Source organism: Coregonus clupeaformis, chromosome 1, assembly GCF_020615455.1.
Source record: "Coregonus clupeaformis isolate EN_2021a chromosome 1, ASM2061545v1, whole genome shotgun sequence".
NCBI classification, from domain to species: domain Eukaryota; kingdom Metazoa; phylum Chordata; class Actinopteri; order Salmoniformes; family Salmonidae; genus Coregonus; species Coregonus clupeaformis.
In genome coordinates this window covers 32,610,253-32,632,715 of record NC_059192.1, presented here as the reverse complement: position 1 = coordinate 32,632,715, position 22,463 = coordinate 32,610,253, and the positions used below count along the sequence as shown (strand labels likewise).

Genomic DNA, 22,463 nt, shown 5'->3' with positions numbered 1-22,463 from the left:
TTTCCCCCCCCTCATCAATCTACACACAATACCCCATAATGACAAAGCAAAAACAGGATTTTAGCAATAAAAAAAGAATATCACATTTACATAAGTATTCAGACACTTTACTCAGTACTTTGTTGAAGCACCTTTGGCAGCGATTACAGCCTTGAGTCTTCTTGGGTAGGACGCTACAAGCTTGGCACACCTGTATTTGGGGAGTTTCTCCCATTCTTCACTGCAGATCATCTCAAGCTCTGTCAGGTTGGATGGGGACCGTTGCTGCACAGCTATTTTCAGGTCTCTCCAGAGATGTTCGATCAGGTTCAAGTCCGGGCTCTGGCTGGGCCACTCAAGGACATTCAGAGACTTGTCCCGAAGCCACTCCTGCGTTGTCTTAGCTGTGTGCTTAGGGTCGTTTGTCCTGTTGGAAGGTGAACCTTTTCCCCAGTCTGAGGTCCTGAGAGCTATGGAGCAAGTTTTCATCAAGGATCTCTGTACTTTGCTCCGTTCATCTTTGCCTCGATCCTGACTAGTCTCTCAGTCCCTGCTGCTGAAAAACATCCCCACAGCATGATGCTGCCACCACCATGCTTCACCGTAGGGATGGTGCCAGGTTTCTTCCAGAAATGACGCTTGGCATTCGGCCAAAGAGTTCAACCTTGGTTTCATCAGACCAGAGAATCTTGTTTCTCATGGTCTGAGAGTCTTTAGGTGCCTTTTGGGAAACTCCAAGCGGGCTGTCATGTGCCTTTTACTGAGGAGGGGCTTCCGTCTGGCCACTCTACCATGAAGGCCTGATTGGTGGAGTGCTGCAGAGATGGTTGTCCTTCTGGAAGGTTCTCCCATCTCCACAGAGGAACTCTAGAGCTCTGTCAGAGTGACCATCGGGTTCTTGGTCACCTCCCTGACCAAGGCCCTTCTCCCCAATTGCTCAGTTTGGCCGGGCAGCCAGGTCTAGGAAGAGTCTTGGTGTTTCCAAACTTCTTCCATTTAAGAATGATGGAGGCCACTGTGTTCTTGGTGACCTTCAATGCTAGAGATATTTTTTGGTACCCTTCCCCAGATCTGTTCCTCGACAATCCTGTTTCGGAGCTCTGCGGACAATTCCTTCGATCTTGTCACGATCGTTGAGAGACGGGTCAGACCAAGGTGCAGCGTGGTATTTGAACATGTTTATTAAACCAAATAAACATTAAACAAAACAAGAAACAACATAATGTGAAGTCCTCAGGCTAAACATATGCAAGCCTAACACGGAACAAGATCCCACAATTAAGGTAGGCAAACAGGCTACTTAAGTATGAACCCCAATCAGAGACAACGAGTGACAGCTGTCTCTGATTGGGAATCACACCCGGCCCAACATAGAAATACACTACCTAGATCACAAACATAGAATTTCCAGCATAGATTCTCACGCCCTGACCAAACCAACTAAAGACAACAGGCCTCTCAAGGCCAGGGTGTGACAGACCTCATGGCTTGGTTTTGCTCTGACATGCACTGTCAACTGTGGGACCTTATATAGACAGGTGTGTGCCTTTCCAAATCATGTTCAATCAATGTAATTTACAACAGGTGGACTCCAATCAAGTTGTAGAAATATCTCAAGGATGATCATTGGAAACAGGATGAACCTGAGCTTAATTTCGAGTCTGAATACTAATGTAAATAAGGTATTTTTATAAATGTGCTATAAAAACCTGTTTTCGCTTTGTTATTATGGGGTATTGTGTGTAGATTGCTGAGGATAATTTTTTTATTCAATCAATTTTAGTATAAGGCTGTAATGTAACAAAATGTGGAAAAAGTCAAGATGTCTGAATACTTTCCGAAGGCACTGTATATGGACTTTGAGCACTGCAGAAATAAAATGTGTGTTTGTAAAGTATAAACATCTAAATGACATGTATGATACATGATAACCATACATAATGACTACTTGTTAATGCTACTTGATTTCACATAGTGTTAACCACAATTGGTCACCATATAAAAGAGTGTGTGTGAACACTTGCAATTTCTTTCAACATGGAGCTGGATACACATCAAAGGAGAGGAAGAAATCAAAGAGCTCATGGACAAGGGGCCCTTCAGAGAGGTGGTCATGGGCCCCATCAAAGAGGTCAAAGAGGTGGGCATTGGCCCCATCAAATAGGTCAAAGAGGTGGGCATGGGTATCATCAAAGAGGTCAAAGAGGTGGGCATGGGCTCCATCAGAGAGATCAAAGAGGTGGGCATGGGCCCCGTCAAAGAGGTCGAAGAGGTGGGCATGGGCCCCGTCAAAGAGGTGGACATCAGAGAGAGGGAGGCAGACGGCATGGAACTGTTGTGTCTAATGACGTCCGGGCCATCGTCATTGACCATGTGGTAAACAGAAGCCTTACCATGGCAGAGGCTGCCATATAAGTTCACCCCAATCTGAAAAGATAAACTGTTCGATCATGAGAACATTTTCCAAGAAAACCGGTAAGTCTGCAGGATATGCACTATGCTTTTATCATTACATTTACAGTAAACAACATATTGTAATGCAGGTAAATTCACAAAACATATTACTGTATTCTTACAGTATGACCTATTGACAGTATACTCTGTTCTACAATCAGAATTTACAGAAGACCCCATGGTGGTGGCCGTGTGCTGACCGACCAGCAGGAGTGGGCAGTGGTTGAAATGCTGAGGGCCAGGAATGACATACAGCTGTTCGAAATAAAGCAGGCCATTGAGGAGAACGATGACACCTTTTTCCAATGTGGCATCCATCAGCCTACCAACAATCGTCCGCCTTTTTACCTAGTGCCTTTAGAGAGAACACTCCTTCAAATTAGTGGATTTAGCTATTTCAGCCACACCGTTGCTGACAGGTGTATACAATTGAGCACACAGCCATGCAATCTCCATAGACAAACATTGGCAGTAGAATGGCCCGTACTGAAGAGTGACTTTCAACGTGGCACCATCATAGGATGCCAATAAGTCAGTTCGTAAAATGTCTGCCCTGCTAGAGCTGCCCCGGTCAACTATAAGTGCTGTTATTGTGAAGTGGAAACATCTAGGAGCAACAACTGCTCAGCCGCGAAGTGGTATGCCACACAAGCTCACAGAACGGGACTGCCGAGTGCTGAAGCGCGTAGCTCGTAAAAATCGTCTGTCCTCGGTTGCAACACTCACTACTGTGTTCCAAATTGCCAAATCGAAGCAACGTCAGCACAATAACTGTTTGTCGGGAGCTTCATGAAATGAGTTTCTATGGCCAAGCAGCTGCACACAAGCCTAAGATCACCATGTGCAATGCCAAGTGTCGGCTGGAGTGGTGTAAAGCTCGCCGCCATTGGACTCTGGAGCAGTGGAAACGCATTATCTCGAGTGATGTATCATGATTCACCACCTGGCAGTTCAATGGACGAATCTGGGTTTGACGGATGCCAGAAGAACATTACCTGCCCGAATGCATAGTGCCAACTGTAAAGTTTGGTGAAGGAGAATAATGGTCTGGGGCTGTTTTTCATTGTTCGGGCTAGGCCCCTTAGTTCCAGTGAAGGGAAATCTTAACAGTACAGCATTTAATTACATTCTAGACAATTCTGTGCTTCCAACTTTGTGGCAAGAGTTTGGGGAAGGCCCTTTCCTGTTTCAGCATGACAATGCCCCCGTGCACAAAGTGAGGTCCATACAGAAACGGTTTGTCGAGATTGGTGTGGGAGAACTTGACTGGCCTGCACAAAGCCCTGACCTCAACCCCATCAAACACCTTTGGGATGAATTGGAACGCCGACTGCGAGCCAGGCCTAATCGCCCAACATCAGTGCCCGACCTCACTAATGCTCTTGTGGCTGAATGGAAGCAAGTCCCCGCAGCAATGTTCCAACATTTAGTGGATAGCCTTCCCAGAAGAGTGGAGGCTGTTATAGCAGCAAAGGGAGGACCAACTCCATATTAATGCCCATGATTTTGGTATGAGATGTTCGACGAACATACTTTTGGCCATATAGTGTATCTATTTTTCAAAATGTAATATTTACTTGACTTTTTATATTATTTTCTCGTTATCTTTTTACTATCACTTAATCAAACTGCTCAAAACTGATACTATCCTAAATTATTTAGTGCCTAGTTGACATACAGTGGGGAAAAAATGTATTTAGTCAGCCACCAATTGTGCAAGTTCTCCCACTTAAAAAGATGAGAGAGGCCTGTAATTTTCATCATAGGTACACGTCAACTATGACAGACAAAATGAGATTTTTTTTCTCCAGAAAATCACATTGTAGGATTTTTAATGAATTTATTTGCAAATTATGGTGGAAAATAAGTATTTGGTCAATAACAAAAGTTTCTCAATACTTTGTTATATACCCTTTGTTGGCAATGACACAGGTCAAACGTTTTCTGTAAGTCTTCACAAGGTTTTCACACACTGTTGCTGGTATTTTGGCCCATTCCTCCATGCAGATCTCCTCTAGAGCAGTGTTTTGGGGCTGTCGCTGGGCAACACAGACTTTCAACTCCCTCCAAAGATTTTCTATGGGGTTGAGATCTGGAGACTGGCTAGGCCACTCCAGGACCTTGAAATGCTTCTTACGAAGCCACTCCTTCGTTGCCCGGGCGGTGTGTTTGGGATCATTGTCATGCTGAAAGACCCAGCCACGTTTCATCTTCAATGCCCTTGCTGATGGAAGGAGGTTTTCACTCAAAATCTCATGATACATGGCCCCATTCATTCTTTCCTTTACACGGATCAGTCGTCCTGGTCCCTTTGCAGAAAAACAGCCCCAAAGCATGATGTTTCCACCCCCATGCTTCACAGTAGGTATGGTGTTCTTTGGATGCAACTCAGTATTCTTTGTCCTCCAAACACGACGAGTTGAGTTTTTACCAAAAAGTTCTATTTTGGTTTCATCTGACCATATGACATTCTCCCAATCCTCTTCTGGATCATCCAAATGCACTCTAGCAAACTTCAGAAGGGCCTGGACATGTACTGGCTTAAGCAGGGGGACACGTCTGGCACTGCAGGATTTGAGTCCCTGGCGGCGTAGTGTGTTACTGATGGTAGGCTTTGTTACTTTGGTCCCAGCTCTCTGCAGGTCATTCACTAGGTCCCCCCGTGTGGTTCTGGGATTTTTGCTCACCGTTCTTGTGATCATTTTGACCCCACGGGGTGAGATCTTGCGTGGAGCCCCAGATCGAGGGAGATTATCAGTGGTCTTGTATGTCTTCCATTTCCTAATAATTGCTCCCACAATTTCTCAATTTGTCTGTCATAGTTGATGTGTACCTATGATGAAAAGTACAGGCCTCTCTCATTTTTTTAAGTGGGAGAACTTGCACAATTGGTGGCTGACTAAATACTTTTTTCCCCCACTGTATATAGTTTGATAACTGCTGAACACTGTAAAATTCTATATTTACAGTATACCACATAAATGTATTAATTTGACATCAATTTATGTTGGAAGGTAAAACCAAATCATACACTGAGTGTACAACACATTAGGAACACCTTCCTAATATTCAGTTTTGCCCTCAGAACAGCCTAAATTTGTTGGAGCATGGACTCTACAAGGTGCCGAAAGCGTTCCACAGGGATGCTTCCCAAAGTTGTGCCAAGTTGGCTGGAAGTACTTTGGGTGGTGGGCCATTCTTGATACACACAGGAAACTGTTGAGCGTGAAAAACCCAGCAGCGTTGCAGTTCTTGACACACTCAAACCGGTGCACCTGTCTTGCCCATTCACCCTCTGAATGGCACACACACACAATCTATGTCTCAATTGTCTCAAGGCTTAACAATCCTTCTTTAACCTGTCTCCTCCCCTTCATCAACACTGATTGAAGTGCCCCATGTAGCTCAGTTGGTAGAGCATGGCGTTTGCAACGCCAGGGTTGTGGGTTCGATTCCCACGGGGGGCCAGTATGAAAAAAATAAAAAAATAATGTATGCACTCACTAACTGTAAGTCGCTCTGGATAAGAGCGTCTGCTAAATGACGTAAATGTAAATGAAATAACACATATGGAATCATGTAGTAACCAAAAAAGTGTTAAACAAATCAAAATATATTTTATATTTGAGATTCTTCAACTAGCCACCCTTTGCCTTGATGACAGCTTTGCACACTCTTGGCATTCTCTCAACCAGCTTCACCTGGAATGCTTTTCCAACAGTCTTGAAGGAGTTCCCACATATGCTTAGCACTGGTTGGCTGCTTTTCCTTCACTCTGCTGTCCGAACTCATCCCAAACCATCTCAATTGGGTTGAGGTTGGGAAATTGTGGAGGCCAGGTCATCTGATGCAGCAATCCATCGCTCTCCTTCTTGGTAAAATAGACCTTACACAGCCTGGAGGTGTGTTGGCTCATTGTCCTGCAGAATGCCATGCTAGTTAAGTGTGCCTTGAATTCTAAATAAAATCACAGACACTGTCACCAGCAAAGCACCCCCACACCATAACACCTCCTCCTCCATGCTTTACGGTGGGAACTACACATGCGGAGATCATCCGTTCACCCACACCGGGTCTAACAAAGACACAGCGGTTTGAACCAAAAATCTCCAAATTGGACTCCAGACCAAAGGACAAATGTCCACCGGTCTAATGTCCATTGCTCGTGTTTCTTAGCCTAAGCAGGTCTCTTCTTCTTATTGGTGTCCTTTAGTAGTGGTTTCTTTGCAGCAAACTGAAATGGTCCACCCACGCAGACAGTGTGGTGAAGAAGGCGCAACAGAGCCTCTTCAACCTCAGGAGGCTGAAGAAATTTGAAGAATCTCAAATATAAAATATATTTTGATTTGTTTAACACATTTTTGGTCACTACATGATTCCATGTGTTATTTCATAGTTTTGATGTCTTCACTATTATTCTACAATGTAAAAAATAGTAAAAAATAAAGGAAAACCCTTGAATGAGTAGGTGTGTCCAAACTTTTGACTGGTAGTGTATGGCAATCATGCTGGCCAAAATTGCAGTCTTCCCGACTGTAGGCAACCGGTAACTGCCAAAATAAAGGAAACACTTGAATAAATGAGGGATACAAATTACATTTTATGGTGGGGTGCATTTTCCTGGCATTAAAGCTGTTCTGGCAGCTCGTGGTGGCCATACACCCTTTTAAGACACTATGTTGGTTTTTCCTTTATTTTGACAGTTACCTGTACGTGCTTGTGATAACCTTTCATCAAGTAATGTTTTTGAAACTATTGATCCTCTGTGCCTAAATTATGCATTGCTCTCTGGTGTATTTTGAACATTGAGAGCGGGCTCCTGTGGTTGGATAAAACATTTACATAAATGTTTTTTTGCCTCTTGGGCCCAGCCCCTGACTCACACAACTGACCAGTCACATCTATTTACTATGCAGTTTATTTTTTAATTAATCAGTTACCCAATCATGGCAGGGCTCCCCAGTTACCCACGTGTGCCCCCTACCATCTCTCCTCCCATCTGATGATTAGCAGAGCGGCAGCAGTAGGCTGTCTACACTCATTAAGAGCAGGCTCCTGAATCCTCCTGTGGTTGGCGGTTGCAGTAAAAAAATAATATTACATATATACTGTATGGATTTCCTTTATTTTTTTGTCTTCTGCCTCTTGGGCCACCCACGGGCCTGGGCCCAGGGGCTTCAGCCCCGGTAAGCCCTTACATTAATCCAGCCCTGTGTATTAGTGTATAAACAAAAGGTATTTCACAGAAATATTGAGGCACAACTTCAAAGATAGTCTAAAAGAAAAAAACTGATGGCACACCTGGCGCAGGTAAAACCATTGAATTTGTGAACGGATGTCATACTACATTAAAAAATATCAACTGGCAAATGAATGTCTTACCTCTTGTCCACTTCATTAAGGATACTGATCAAACAGCAGTATGATTATCTCAAACTTTACATGAAATGTCATAATCTGCCGCACTAAATTATATCACAAGTTAGTTCTGTTTTTATGGAAATTGATGAATAAATCAATGAATAAATGGTCCTTTCACATAACTACCACACAGGAAAATTCTGATTTTATTAATAACAGTAAACATTGTTGGGGCCTGTTGATACAAGATACTGAATGTTATGTCAAAAAAACATCTGAGTCTATTGGGACACAAGTGTCAGTGACATTTTTAAAATTTATTTTTTAAGTCATTTAGCAGACGCTCGTATCCAGAGCGACTTACAGGAGCAATTAGGGTTAAGTGCCTTGCTCAAGGTCACATCGACAGATTTTTCACCTAGTCGGCTCGGGGTTTAGAACCAGCGACCTTTCGGTTACTGGCACAACGCTCTTAACCACTAAGCTACCTGCCGTCCATAACCCCATGACATTAATTCAGTCATTAGGTTATGGACAGCGTGAATCATTCCGTATCGGAGTCCTCTTCGGAACTGGAGCTACTACTGGAGCTCCCTGAACAATTCTCCTTGTCTGTCATATCTTCATCATCATCCTCCTCCTAAGGATACATAAGATCAGTGTTAATACTTATCATGGCGAATTATCCCAAAATAAAGGCTTGATGAAATAAAAAATGTGTCTACTCTAACCTCATCATCAGAGTCATCTTCTACCTCCTCTTCATCACTGGATGTGTCGATGTCGTCCTCCAGGTCTTCGTCCTCGGAGTCCTAGGTTGAGAGAGATACATGCTGATACTGGCTGAAATCCCCAATTGGACATCAGTGAGGGATTTAACACTTACATTCAGATTATGCCTAACCCTATAGGCCCTGGTCAAAAGTAGTGCACTTTAAAGGGAATACGATGCCATTTGGGACACAGACCATGTCAAGTTTGGATTCCACCCCATAGGAGCACTTGTTGCAGTATTGTTGGTAAGTATTGCAAATATGAAATAAACAATACCCAATAAATGCTCTAGGCGCTTTATTGTGCAATGTTTCGACCTGAAGGTCTTTGTCAGGCTGATATTGTACAAAGAAACAACTAGAGTATTGGTCAGCATGCAGGTATCTAATCTTTATTTCATGTGTTTACTTTTTGTACCCAGCACCTGCAAGTCATTTGATGTGCATACACTGTTTGAAACTACACTGCTCAAAAAAATTAAGGGAACACTAAAATAACACATCCTAGATCTGAATGAATGAAATAATCTTATTAAATACTTTTTTCTTTACATAGTTGAATGTGCTGACAACAAAACCACACAAAAATTATCAATGGAAATCAAATGTATCAAACCATGGAGGTCTGGATTTGGAGTCACCCTCAAAATTAAAGTGGAAAACCACACTACAGGCTGATCCAACTTTGATGTAATGTCCTTAAAACAAGTCAAAATGAGGCTCAGTAGTGTGTGTGGCCTCCACGTGCCTGTATGACCTCCCTACAACGCCTGGGCATGCTCCTGATGAGGTGGCGGATGGTCTCCTGAGGGATCTCCTCCCAGACCTGGACTAAAGCATCCGCCAACTACTAGACAGTCTGTGGTGCAACGTGGCGTTGGTGGATGGAGCGAGACATGATGTCCCAGATGTGCTCAATTGGATTCAGGTCTGGGGAACGGGCGGGCCAGTCCATAGCATCAATGCCTTCCTCTTGCAGGAACTGCTGACACACTCCAGCCACATGAGGTCTAGCATGGTCTTGCATTAGGAGGAACCCAGGGCAAACCGCACCAACATATGGTCTCACAAGGGGTCTGAGGATCTCATCTCGGTACCTAATGGCAGTCAGGCTATCTCTGGCGAGCACATGGAGGGCTGTGCGGCCCCCCAAAGAAATGCCACCCCACACCATGACTGACCCACCGCCAAACCGGTCATGCTGGAGGATGTTGCAGGCTGCAGAACGTTCTCCACGGCGTCTCCAGACTCTGTCACGTCTGTCACGTGCTCAGTGTGAACCTGCTTTCATCTGTGAAGAGCACAGGGCGCCAGTGGTGAATTTGCCAATCTTGGTGTTCTCTGGCAAATGCCAAACATCCTGCACGGTGTTGGGCTGTAAGCACAACCCCCACCTGTGGACGTCGGGCCCTCATACCACCCTCATGGAGTCTGTTTCTGACCGTTTGAGCAGACACATACACATTTGTGGCCTGCTGGAGGTCATTTGGCATTGCTCCTCCTGCTCCTCCTTGCACAAAGGCGGAGGTAGCAGTCCTGCTGCTGGGTTGTTGCCCAGGGTAATTTCCACCTGTTGTCTATTCCATTTGCACAACAGCATGTGAAATGTATTGTCAATCAGTGTTGCTTCCTAAGTGGACAGTTTGATTTCACAGAAGTGTGATTGACTTGGAGTTACATTGTGTTGTTTAAGTGTTCCCTTTATTTTTTTGAGCAGTGTATATACAGCGCATTCTGAAAGTATTCAGACCCCTTGACTTTCTCCAAATGTTGTTATGTTACAGCCTTATTCTATAAAATTTATTAAATTGTTTTCCCCCCTCATAAATATATACACAATATCCCATAATGATAAAGCAAAAATAGGTTTCTATAAACTTTTGCACCTTTATTAAAAATAAAAAACTGAAATATCACATTTACATACAGTGCCTTTGGAAATTATTCCGACCCCTTGACTTTCTCCACATTTTGTTACGTTACAGCCTTATTCTAAAATGGATAAAAAAAATTAAAATAAAATCCTCAGCAATCTTCACACAATACCCCATACTGACAAAGTGAAAACAGGTTTTTTGAAATTTTTGCAAATGTATTAAAAATGAAAAACAGAAATACCTTATTTACATAAGTTTTCAGACCCTTTGCTATGAGACTCGAAATTGAGCTAGGTAAATCCTGTTGACATTGATCATCCCATCTACCTATACAGTGAGGGAAAAAAGTATTTGATCCCCTGCTGATTTTGTACATTTGCCCACTGACAAATAAATGATCAGTCTACAATTTTAATGGTAGGTTTATTTGAACAGTGAGAGACAGAATAACAACAACAAAAATCTAGAAAAACACATGTCAAAAATGTTATAAATTGATTTGCATTTTAATGAGGGAAATAAGTATTTGACCCCCTCTCAATCAGAAAGATTTCTGGCTCCCAGGTGTCTTTTATACAGTTAACAAGCTGAGATTAGGAGCACACTCTTAAAGGGAGTGCTCCTAATCTCATCTTGTTAACTGTATAAAAGACACCTGTCCACAGAAGCAATCAATCAATCAGATTCCAAACTCTCCACCATGGCCAAGACCAAAGAGCTCTCCAAGGATGTCAGGGACAAGATTGTAGACCTACACAAGGCTGGAATGGACTACAAGACCATCGCCAAGCAGCTTGGTGAGAAGGTGACAATTGGTGCGATTATTCGCAAATGGAAGAAACACAAAAGAACTGTCAAATCTTCCTCGGCCTGGGGCTCCATGCAAGATCTCATCTCATGGAGTTGCAATGATCATGAGAACAGTGAGGAATCAGCCCAGAACTACACGGGAGGATCTTGTCAATGATCTCAAGGCAGCTGGGACCATAGTCACCAAGAAAACAATTGGTAACACACTACGCCGTGAAGGACTGAAATCCTGCAGCGCCCGCAAGGTCCCCCTTCTCAAAAAAGCACATACAGTGGGGAAAAAAAGTATTTAGTCAGCCACCAATTGTGCAAGTTCTCCCACTTAAAAAGATGAGAGAGGCCTGTAATTTTCATCATAGGTACACGTCAACTATGACAGACAAATTGAGAAAAAAAAATTGTTTTGTCACATTGTAGGATATTTTATGAATTTATTTGCAAATTATGGTGGAAAATAAGTATTTGGTCACCTACAAACAAGCAAGATTTCTGGCTCTCACAGACCTGTAACAACTTCTTTAAGCGGCTCCTCTGTCCTCCACTCGTTACCTGTATTAATGGCACCTGTTTGAACTTGTTATCAGTATAAAAGACACCTGTCCACAACCTCAAACAGTCACACTCCAAACTCCACTATGGCCAAGACCAAAGAGCTGTCAAAGGACACCAGAAACAAAATTGTAGACCTGCACCAGGCTGGGAAGACTGAATCTGCAATAGGTAAGCAGCTTGGTTTGAAGAAATCAACTGTGGGAGCAATTATTAGGAAATGGAAGACATACAAGACCACTGATAATCTCCCTCGATCTGGGGCTCCACGCAAGATCTCACCCCGTGGGGTCAAAATGATCACAAGAACGGTGAGCAAAAATCCCAGAACCACACGGGGGGACCTAGTGAATGACCTGCAGAGAGCTGGGACCAAAGTAACAAAGCCTACCATCAGTAAAACACTACGCCGCCAGGGACTCAAATCCTGCAGTGCCAGACGTGTCCCCCTGCTTAAGCCAGTACATGTCCAGGCTCGTCTGAAGTTTGCTAGAGTGCATTTGGATGATCCAGAAGAGGATTGGGAGAATGTCATATGGTCAGATGAAACCAAAATAGAACTTTTTGGTAAAAACTCAACTCGTCGTGTTTGGAGGACAAAGAATGCTGAGTTGCATCCAAAGAACACCATACCTACTGTGAAGCATGGGGGTGGAAACATCATGCTTTGGGGCTGTTTTTCTGCAAAGGGACCAGGACGACTGATCCGTGTAAAGGAAAGAATGAATGGGGCCATGTATCGTGAGATTTTGAGTGAAAACCTCCTTCCATCAGCAAGGGCATTGAAGATGAAACGTGGCTGGGTCTTTCAGCATGACAATGACCTGAAACACACGGCCAAGGCAACAAAGGAGTGGCTAAGGTATAGCAACAAAGGGTATATAACAAAGTATTGAGAAACTTTTGTTATTGACCAAATACTTATTTTCCATCATAATTTGCAAATAAATTCATTAAAAATCCTACAATGTGATTTTCTGGAAAACATTTTCTCATTTTGTCTGTCATAGTTGACGTGTACCTATGATGAAAATTACAGGCCTCTCTCATCTTTTTAAGTGGGAGAACTTGCACAATTGGTGGCTGACTAAATACTTTTTTCCCCCACTGTATACAGGCCCGTCTGAAGTTTGCCAATGAACATCTGAATGATTCAGAGGAGAACTGGGTGAAAGTGTTGTGGTCAGATGAGACCAAAATCGAGCTCTTTGGCATCAACTCAACTCGCCGTGTTTGGAGGAGGAGGAATGCTGCCTATGAACCCAAGAACACCATCCCCACCGTCAAACATGGAGGTGGAAACATTATGCTTTGGGGGTGTTTTTCTGCTAAGGGGACAGGACAACTTCACCGCATCAAAGGGACAATGGACGGGGCCATGTACCGTCAAATCTTGGGTGAGAACCTCCTTCCCTCAGCCAGGGCATTGAAAATGGGTCGTGGATGGGTATTCCAGCATGACAATGACCCAAAACACACGGCCAAGGCAACAAAGGAGTGGCTCAAGAAGAAGCACATTAAGGTCCTGGAGTGGCCTAGCCAGTCTCCAGACCTTAATCCCATAGAAAATCTGTGGAGGGAGCTGAAGGTTCGAGTTGCCAAACGTCAGGCTCGAAACATTAATGACTTGGAGAAGATCTGCAAAGAGGAGTGGGACAAAATCCCTCCTGAGATGTGTGCAAACCTGGTGGCCAACTACAAGAAACGTCTGACCTCTGTGATTGCCAACAAGGGTTTTGCCACCAAGTAAATCATGTTTTGCAGAGGGGTCAAATACTTATTTCCCTCATTAAAATGCAAATCAATTTATAACATTTTTGACATGCATTTTTCTGGATTTTTTTGTTGTTATTCTGTCTCTCACTGTTCAAATAAACCTACCATTAAAATTATAGACTGATCATTTCTTTGTCAGTGGGCAAACATACAAAATCAGCAGGGGATCAAATACTTTTTTCCCCCTAACTGTAGGTGCCCTTCTTTGCAAAGCATTGGAAAACCTCCCTGGTCTTTGTGGTTGAATCTGCGTTTGAAATTCACTGCTCAACTGAGTGACTTTTCAGATAATTGTACGTGTGGGATAAAGAGGTGAGGTAGTCATACAAAAATCCTGTTAAACACTATTATTGCACAGAGAGTGAGTCCATGCAACTTATGTAAGGGTGGCAGGTAGCCTGGTGGGTAGGAGCGTTGGGTCAGTAACCGATAGGTTGCCGGATCGAATCCCCGAGCTGACAAGGTAAAACTCTGTCGTTCTGCCCCTGAGCAAGGCAGTTAACCCAATGTTCCCCGGGCGCCGATGACATGGATGTCGATTAAGGGAGCCCCCCGCACCTCTCTGATTCAGAGGGGTTGGGTTAAATGTTGAATGCATTCAGTTGTACAACGGACTTTTTCGTTTTTACTTATTTAGCAAATTTTTACTCCTGAACTTATTTAGGCTTGCCATAACAAAGGAGTTGAATACTACTTAAGACATTAAGGGATGTAGCTCAGTTGGTAGAGCATGGTGTTTGCAACGCCAGGGTTGTGGGTTCGATTCCCACGGGGGGACAGTATGAAAAAATTAAAAATAAAATTATGTATGCACTCACTCTGGATAAGAGCGTCTGCTAAATGATGTAAATGTACATTTCAGCTTTTAATTTTTTATGAATTTTGAAAAACATTATTCCATTGACATTAAGGGGTATAGTGTGTAGGCCAGTGACAAAAAGTCTCAATTTAATCCATTTTAAATTCGGCTCTAACACAACAAAATGTAGAAAAAGTAAAGGGTTGTGAATACTTTCTGAAGGCACTGTATCAGCACGTGTAATTTGTCGTCACGTTGTGTTGTTGTTGTGGAGGTGACAACGTGTGGTGTGTTAACTTACTGATGTTCTGCCCTGCTTTGCCATCCTTCCCTGCTCTGGGTTGTCGAGGATTTTCAATTTCTGAAGAAGAGATACACATTAACACATACAACATCAACGCTAAAGATAACTCACGCCAATCGCAACCAGACAGACACACACATAGGGCCCTATAAAATCTGTGGTGCCGGGAACTCGCAAGGATCACGGAATCCAGACATTAAAACGGAATTCAAGAATATTCCAAAATGTATTGAACTTAGTAGGGAATCAACTAAATGTATTGAAAATTAATTAACTTCCAAGTTTATCATAAGACATGAACAGAATGCATCAGTGATTCGTATTTCCTGCAACTTTCTCAAGAGGCAAAGAGAATTCCCCGTCTGTGTATGCGAGGTGTGCGCGCCTACCACTTTGTGTAGCCGTTAGTGGAAATGCTAATGAAAAGACATCTGGTAGATGGAAAGGCTTTCCCAAAAACTCAACTAAATGTTAACTACAAAGTAGTCTATGCTTACCTGGCAGAATGATATCATGATTATTTGCATCAATCCAGAGGGTATTTGTTTAGCAAACTCTACCATCACGTGTGCTACAAAAACACAGCTAAACAACAGCTTCTTGCTAGGTCCGCACTGGAATTAGAGGTTAACTAACTACACCCTAACATCTAAATTCCTTCCAGACCTAAAAGTGGTCGCCTGATGTGGTTTAAGCATTGTTGTAGACTTACAACATCCAATGTAGTTATTTTTCTATAAAAAAAAGTGTGATTTTGAGAGCGAAAACCTGAAAGAAAACAGGGGGAAATGTCAACCTGAAAAAACTAAACGGAGAAAACGGAATTTGGGGAAAAATCTAACATTTTATAGGGCCTTATATACACACACACACCTCTATATACACACACATCAATTTCCTCTCGGTTTTATCTCTACTTACATTTGGGTTTTGCTCCAAGTACTTTGCCTGTTCCTTTGGGAACATGGTCTGAAAAATGTAAATAGTAAGATCACCAGTTAACAGTAGAAACTTACAGATAGACCTCAAATCATAACAGTGGTCATATTTAATCTAAAAGAAAGAGGGTTCGTCCGAAATGGCATCCTATTCCTAAGTGCACTACTTTTGACCAGAGCTCTACGGGCCCTGGTCAAAAGTAGACACTATATAGGGATTAGGGTGCCAGGTGGGAAACAACCAGAGAGTGAATGGACTTTACATTAAACCAGCTGTGTAGCTCTACTTGGTACTCCCTGGTCCTCTCCTGGGCCATTCTCTGGTAGCACTCCTTTTCCTTCTGGGACAGCTTCTTCCACAGTGGGCTGACCACGGCCATGCACTCCCTGGAGCTGAGGTGGCTCGACTCGGCTCTCAGCTCCGCCATCTTCTCGCTGTAGAACATTGTGTGACCCCACCTGTTCAGGAAGGGGGGAGGTTCAGTGAGGTGGGGAAGGGTTTCCAAAGCTAGAGGTTGGGGTCACACTCAATGCTGAAACTGGGGAATGGGGGGAATAATGACTGCATACATTTTGAATGGCAGATAAAATTATTATTATGATACATCTGCACTGCAAAAAACTATAAGAAGTAAGTATTTCAGAAGTACTTTAACAAACTCAGATCCCTTATAAGGAGAACAGTTGGGCCACAGCCAGGGATACTCACTCAGGTGGTTTCTTGGGCTCGCCTTGAAACTTAATTTTCGTCCCCTTTTGGGCAGCCAACGTTGAGGTCTGCACGCTTTTCCTGTTCTCCACTAGGATGCGCTGCTGCTCCTTATCTGTCACAGTCTGATTGGACACACACAAGCCCCATGTTTCTGACAGCATTATGACCACATTAAGACTAAAGGCCACGATACATTGGTAATTTTGGGGGGCAATATTGCTGAGCAATGTTTAGGAATCCTCCAATCAGAGTGTAGATATTGGTCATGTGATCAATCTGCCATTCTAAAATATTTTGGAAAACATAGCAGACGTTTTTGAGCTCAAGTGAGAGAAAATGTTGGCCATTCACATCTCAAATGTTTCCTCACTCCATCTCTGCAGATCCTCTCAACCTCTGTCAGGTTGGATGGGGAGCATCGCTGCACAGCTATTTTCAGGTCTCTCCAGAGATGTTAGATCGGGTTCAAGTCCGGGCTCTGGCTGGGCCACTCAAGGACATTCAGAGACTTGTCCTGAAGCCACTCCTGCGTTGTCTTGGCTGTGTCCTTAGGGTCGTTGTCCTGTTGTGGTGCCCTTCCCCAGATCTGCGCCTCGACACAATCCTGTCTCAATGCTCTACAGACAATTCCTTCGACCTCATGGCTTGGTTTTTGCTCTGACATGCACTGTCAACTGTGGGACCTTATATAGACAGGTGTGCATTTCCAAATCATGTCCAATCAATTGAATTTACCACAGGTGGACTTCAACCAAGTTGTAGAAACATCCCAAGGATGATCAATGGAAACAGGATGCACCGGAGCTCAATTTCGAGTCTCATAGCAAAGGGTCTGAATACTTATGTAAATAAAGTATGTTTTTTATTAATATATTTGCAAAAATGTCTAAAAAACTGTTTTCGCTTTGTCATTATGGGGTATTGTGTGTAGATTGATGAGGGAAAAAAAATAAGTTAATCAATTTTAGAATAAGGCTGTAACGTAACAAAATGTGAAAAAAGTCAAGGGGTCTGAATACTTTCCAAATGCACTGTACATACTGCGTTTAGTTTGTCATGTTTAACCACGCTGGGGTGCATGCTAACCTAAACCCATGCTAAGTCAATGGGACAAACAGGCTAATTCGCTAACTAGCTAGGCATGTAGATTTTATATGTTGTTTTCTGAATGTTAAAATAACTGGCTAGCTGGATGAATACCATTTACACTTCCTTGCTTAGAATTGTAAAGTAAAATGTTTTCTAAATCTAGGCCTAGTTATCCTTACGTCTGCATTGCCATTGACTTGACTGGCAGTAGGTTGAGTGGATGCCCAGGGCAGGGGCAACAACTCTTTGTTGCTTGTTTGTTAGCTGATCAATTACAGTACATATACAGTGGGGAGAACAAGTATTTGATACACTGCCGATTTTGCAGGTTTTCCTACTTACAAAGCATGTAGAGGTCTGTAATTTTTTATCATAGGTACACTTCAACTGTGAGAGACGGAATCTAAAACAAAAATCCAGAAAATCACATTGTATGATTTTTAAGTAATTCATTTGCATTTTATTGCATGACATAAGTATTTGATCACCTACCAACCAGTAAGAATTCCGGCTCTCACAGACCTGTTAATTTTTCTTTAAGAAGCCCTCCTGTTCTCCACTCATTACCTGTATTAACTGCACCTGTTTGAACTCGTTGCCTGTATAAAAGACACATGTCCACACACTCAATCAAACAGACTCCAACCTCTCCACAATGGCCAAGACCAGAGAGCTGTGTATAAGGACATCAGGGATAAAATTGTAGACCTGCACAAGGCTGGGATGGGCTACAGGACAATAGGCAAGCAGCTTGGTGAGAAGGCAACAACTGTTGGCGCAATTATTAGAAAATGGAAGAAGTTCAAGATGACGGTCAATCACCCTCGGTCTGGGGCTCCATGCAAGATCTCACCTCGTGGGGCATCAATGATCATGAGGAAGGTGAGGGATCAGCCCAGAACTACACGGCAGGACCTGGTCAATGACCTGAAGAGAGCTGGGACCACAGTCTCAAAGAAAACCATTAGTAACACTACGCCGTCATGGATTAAAATCCTGCAGCGCACGCAAGGTCCCCCTGCTCAAGCCAGCGCATGTCCAGGCCCGTCTGAAGTTTGCCAATGACCATCTGGATGATCCAGAGGAGGAATGGGAGAAGGTCATGTGGTCTGATGAGACAAAAATATAGCTTTTTGGTATAAACTCCACTCGCCGTGTTTGAAAGAAGAAGAAGGATGAGTACAACCCCAAGAACACCATCCCAACCGTGAAGCATGGAGGTGGAAACATCATTCTTTGGGGATGCTTTTCTGCAAAGGGGACAGGACGACTGTACCGTATTGAGGGGAGGATGGATGGGGCCATGTATCGCCAGATCTTGGCCAACAACCTCCTTCCCTCAGTAAGAGCATTGAAGATGGGTCGTGGCTGGGTCTTCCAGCATGACAACGACCCGAAACACACAGCCAGGGCAACTAAGGAGTGGCTCAGTAAGAAGCATCTCAAGGTCCTGGAGTGGCCTAGCCAGTCTCCAGACCTGAACCCAATAGAAAATCTTTGGAGGGAGCTGAAAGTCCGTATTGCCCAGCGACAGCCCCGAAACCTGAAGGATCTGGAGAAGGTCTGTATGGAGGAGTGGACCAAAATCCCTGTTGCAGTGTGTGCAAACCTGGTCAAGACCTACAGGAAACATATGATCTCTGTAATTGCAAACAAAGGTTTCTGTACCAAATATTAAGTTCTGCTTTTCTGATGTATCAAATACTTATGTCATGCAATAAAATGCAAATTAATTACTTAAAAATCATACAATGTGATTTTCTGGATTTTTGTTTTAGATTCCGTCTCTCACAGTTGAAGTGTACCTATGATAAAAATTACAGACCTCTACATGCTTTGTAAGTAGGAAAACCTGCAAAATCGGCAGTGTATCAAATACTTGTTCTCCCCACTGTATGTCAGTCAAAAGGCAACAACAAGCTATAGGTGGTGAGTAAATAAATGGGGAAAATCAGTTTGAAGTTCATATATACTTCATATGAAATATAATAATATATTTATTATTCATGTCCATATTGCTCATTGCTCATTATTGCGCCAGTGTCTCATACCCCACTCTGTTACCAGCAACATTTCTCGGAAATATTGCCTCAAAAGTGTATCCTCAGCTTAAGTGTTCATCTAACATGCTAATCAGCCATTACAAATGTTTCTGTAAATAATGTGGTCACACAAGCAGACAGTTTTTGAAATAAAGAGAAAACTTACACACAAAAATCGGTTCATGTTGACCTCGTATTCTTTCTTCAACTGAAAAATGAACACAGAAAAAGTTGAATTGGAGGTCAGACCATTCATGTGTCTGTCTACACAACAAGACATTAAAAGAGCAGCTTCTCAACGGACTTGCCCCCAAACATGAAAATAAATAACAAAACGAGTTTAACAGATGAAGAATAGTGTATTTGAGTGTGTGTAACTTTTACTGAACTTCTCTACATTTATAAAAATGAGCATGCATGTTCTCCAATTAACCTTGTCACAGCGTCTTTGGTAGGCTTCCTTTTTACTCTTTGTCATTGTTTTCCAGCGCTGGGAGCAAATTACCATATACTGGGTGTTAGGGACTCCCTCTCCCTGTATGATGGCTTTCTGCTCCTTACAGAAAAGGTTGTAACCGTTCCTAAAACAAACACATGGTCAACTCAACCCTAAAAGCAGTTATGATCACAAAATCCATCACCGTAAATATGACATGTCCATTTACAGTGCATTCGGAAAGTATTAAGACCCCTTGACTTCTTCCTGATTTTGTTAAATTACAGCCTTATTCTAAAATCGATTAATTTTTTTAAAATCCCCCCTCATTAATCTACACACACTACCCCATAATGACAAAGCAAAAACAGATTTAGATATTTTTGCAAATTTATAAAAAATACAAATCTGAAATATCACATTTACATAAGTATTCAGAAGCTTTACTCAGTACTTTGTTGAAGCACCTTTGGCAGCGATTACAGCCTTGAGCCTTATTGGGTATGACGCTACAAGCTTGGCACACCTGTATTTGGGGAGTTTCTCCCATTCTTCTCGGCAGATCCTCTCAAGCTCTGTCAGGTTGGATGGGCAGCATCGCTGCACAGCCATTTTCAGGTCTCTCCAGAGATGTTAGATCGGGTTCAAGTCCGGGCTCTTACTGGGCCACTCAAGGACATTTAGAGACTTGTCCCGAAACCACTCCTGCGTTGTCTTGGCTGTGTGCTTAGGGTGAACCTTCGCCCCAGTCTGAGGTTCTGAGCGCTCTGGAGCAGGTTTTCATCAAGGATCTCTCTGTACTTTGCTCCGTTCATCTTTCCCTTGATCCTGACTAGTCTCCCAGTCCCTAACGCTGAAAAACATCCCCACAGCATGCTGCTGCCACCACCATGCTTCACCGTAGGGATGGTGCCAGGTTTTTTCCAGCATAGATTCTCACGCCCTGACCAAACCAACTAAAGACAACAGGCCTCTCAAGGCCAGGGTGTGACAGACCTCATGGCTTGGTTTAGCTCTGACATGCACTGTCAACTGTGGGACCTTATATAGACAGGTGTGCCTTTCCAAATCATGTCCAATCAATTGAATTTACCACAGGTGGACTTCAACCAAGTTGTAGAAACATCCCAAGGATGATCAATGGAAACAGGATGCACCTGAGCTCAATTGAGAGTCTCATAGCAAAAGGACTGAATACTTACAGTTGAAGTCGGAAGTTTACATACACCTTAGCCAAATACATTTAAACTCAGTTTATCACAATTCCTGACATTTAATCCTAGTAAGAAATCCATGTCTTATGTCAGTTAGGATCACCACTTTATTTTAAGAATGTGAAATGTCAGAATAATAGTAGAGAGACTGATTTATTTCAGCTTTTATTTCTTTCATTATATTCCCAGTGGGTCAGAAGTTTACATACACTCAATTAGTATTTGGTAGCATTGCCTTAACATTGTTTAACTTGGGTCAAATGTTTCAGGTAGCCTTCCACAAGCTTCCCACAATAAGTTGGGTGAATTTTGGCCCATTCCTCCTGACAGAGCTGGTGTAACTGAGTCAGGTTTGTAGGCCTCACTTTTTCAGTTCTGCCCACACATTTTCTATAGGATTGAGGTCAGGGCTTTGTGATGGCCACTCCAATACCTTGACTTTATTGTCCTTAAGCCATTTTGCCACAACTTTGGAAGTATGCTTGGGGTCATTGTCCATTTGGAAGACCTGTTTGCGACCAAGCTTTAACTTCCTGACTGATGTCTTGAGATGTTGCTATGATGCCATCTATTTTGTGATGTGCACCAGTCCCTCCTGCAGCAAAGCACCCCCACAGAATAATGCTGCTACCCCCGTGCTTCACGGTTGGGATGGTGTTCTTCGGCTTGCAAGGCCCATCTTTTTCCTCCAAACATAACGATGGTCATTATGGCCAAACAGTTATATTTTTGTTTCATCAGACCAGAGGACATTTCTCCAAAAAGTATAATCTTTGTCCCCATGTGCAGTTGCAAACCGTAGTCTGTCTTTATGGCGGTTTTGGAACAGTGGCTTCTTCCTTGCTGAGCGGCCTTTCAGGTTATGTCGATATAGGACTCGTTTTACTGTGGATATAGATACTTTTGTACCTGTTTCCTCCAGCATCTTCACAAGGTCCTTTGCTGTTGTTCTGGGATTGATTTGCACTTTTCGCACCAAAGTACGTTCATCTCTAGGAGACAGAACGCGTCTCCTTCCTGAGCGGTATGACGGCTGCGTGGTCCCATGGTGTTTATACTTGCATACTATTGTTTGTACAGATGAACGTTGTACGTTCAGGCGTTTGGAAATTGCTCCCAAGGATGAACCAGAGGTGGAGGTCTACAATTATTTTCTGAGGTCTTGGCTGATTTCTTTTGATTTTCCCATGATGTCAAGCAAAAAGGCACTGGATTTTAAGGTAGGCCTTGAAATACATCCACAGGTACACCTCCAATTGACTCAAATTATGTCAATTAGCCTATCAGAAGCTTCTAAGTCGCTCTGGATAAGAGCGTCTGCTAAATGACTAAAATGTAAATGTAAATGTA

The 22,463-nt window shown here is 43.0% G+C and overlaps 1 protein-coding gene across 2 annotated transcripts in view; it reads right to left on the bottom strand.

Moving 5' to 3' along the window:
* Positions 1–8,215: 8,215 nt before the first annotated feature.
* LOC121566859 (nucleolar transcription factor 1-like) overlaps positions 8,216–22,463 on the bottom strand; it is a 28,487-nt gene continuing 14,239 nt past the window's right edge. For both annotated transcript variants that reach the window (XM_041876761.2, XM_041876753.2), the window contains exons 9-16: positions 19,897–20,044; positions 19,630–19,671; positions 16,330–16,454; positions 15,884–16,079; positions 15,604–15,651; positions 14,680–14,739; positions 8,526–8,606; positions 8,216–8,434 (exon numbers count right to left, since the gene is read on the bottom strand). In XM_041876761.2, coding sequence (XP_041732695.1) covers positions 8,339–8,434; positions 8,526–8,606; positions 14,680–14,739; positions 15,604–15,651; positions 15,884–16,079; positions 16,330–16,454; positions 19,630–19,671; positions 19,897–20,044 — 796 coding nt within the window. In that variant the 3' untranslated portion in view covers positions 8,216–8,338. The remainder of the gene's footprint in view (positions 8,435–8,525; positions 8,607–14,679; positions 14,740–15,603; positions 15,652–15,883; positions 16,080–16,329; positions 16,455–19,629; positions 19,672–19,896; positions 20,045–22,463) is intronic.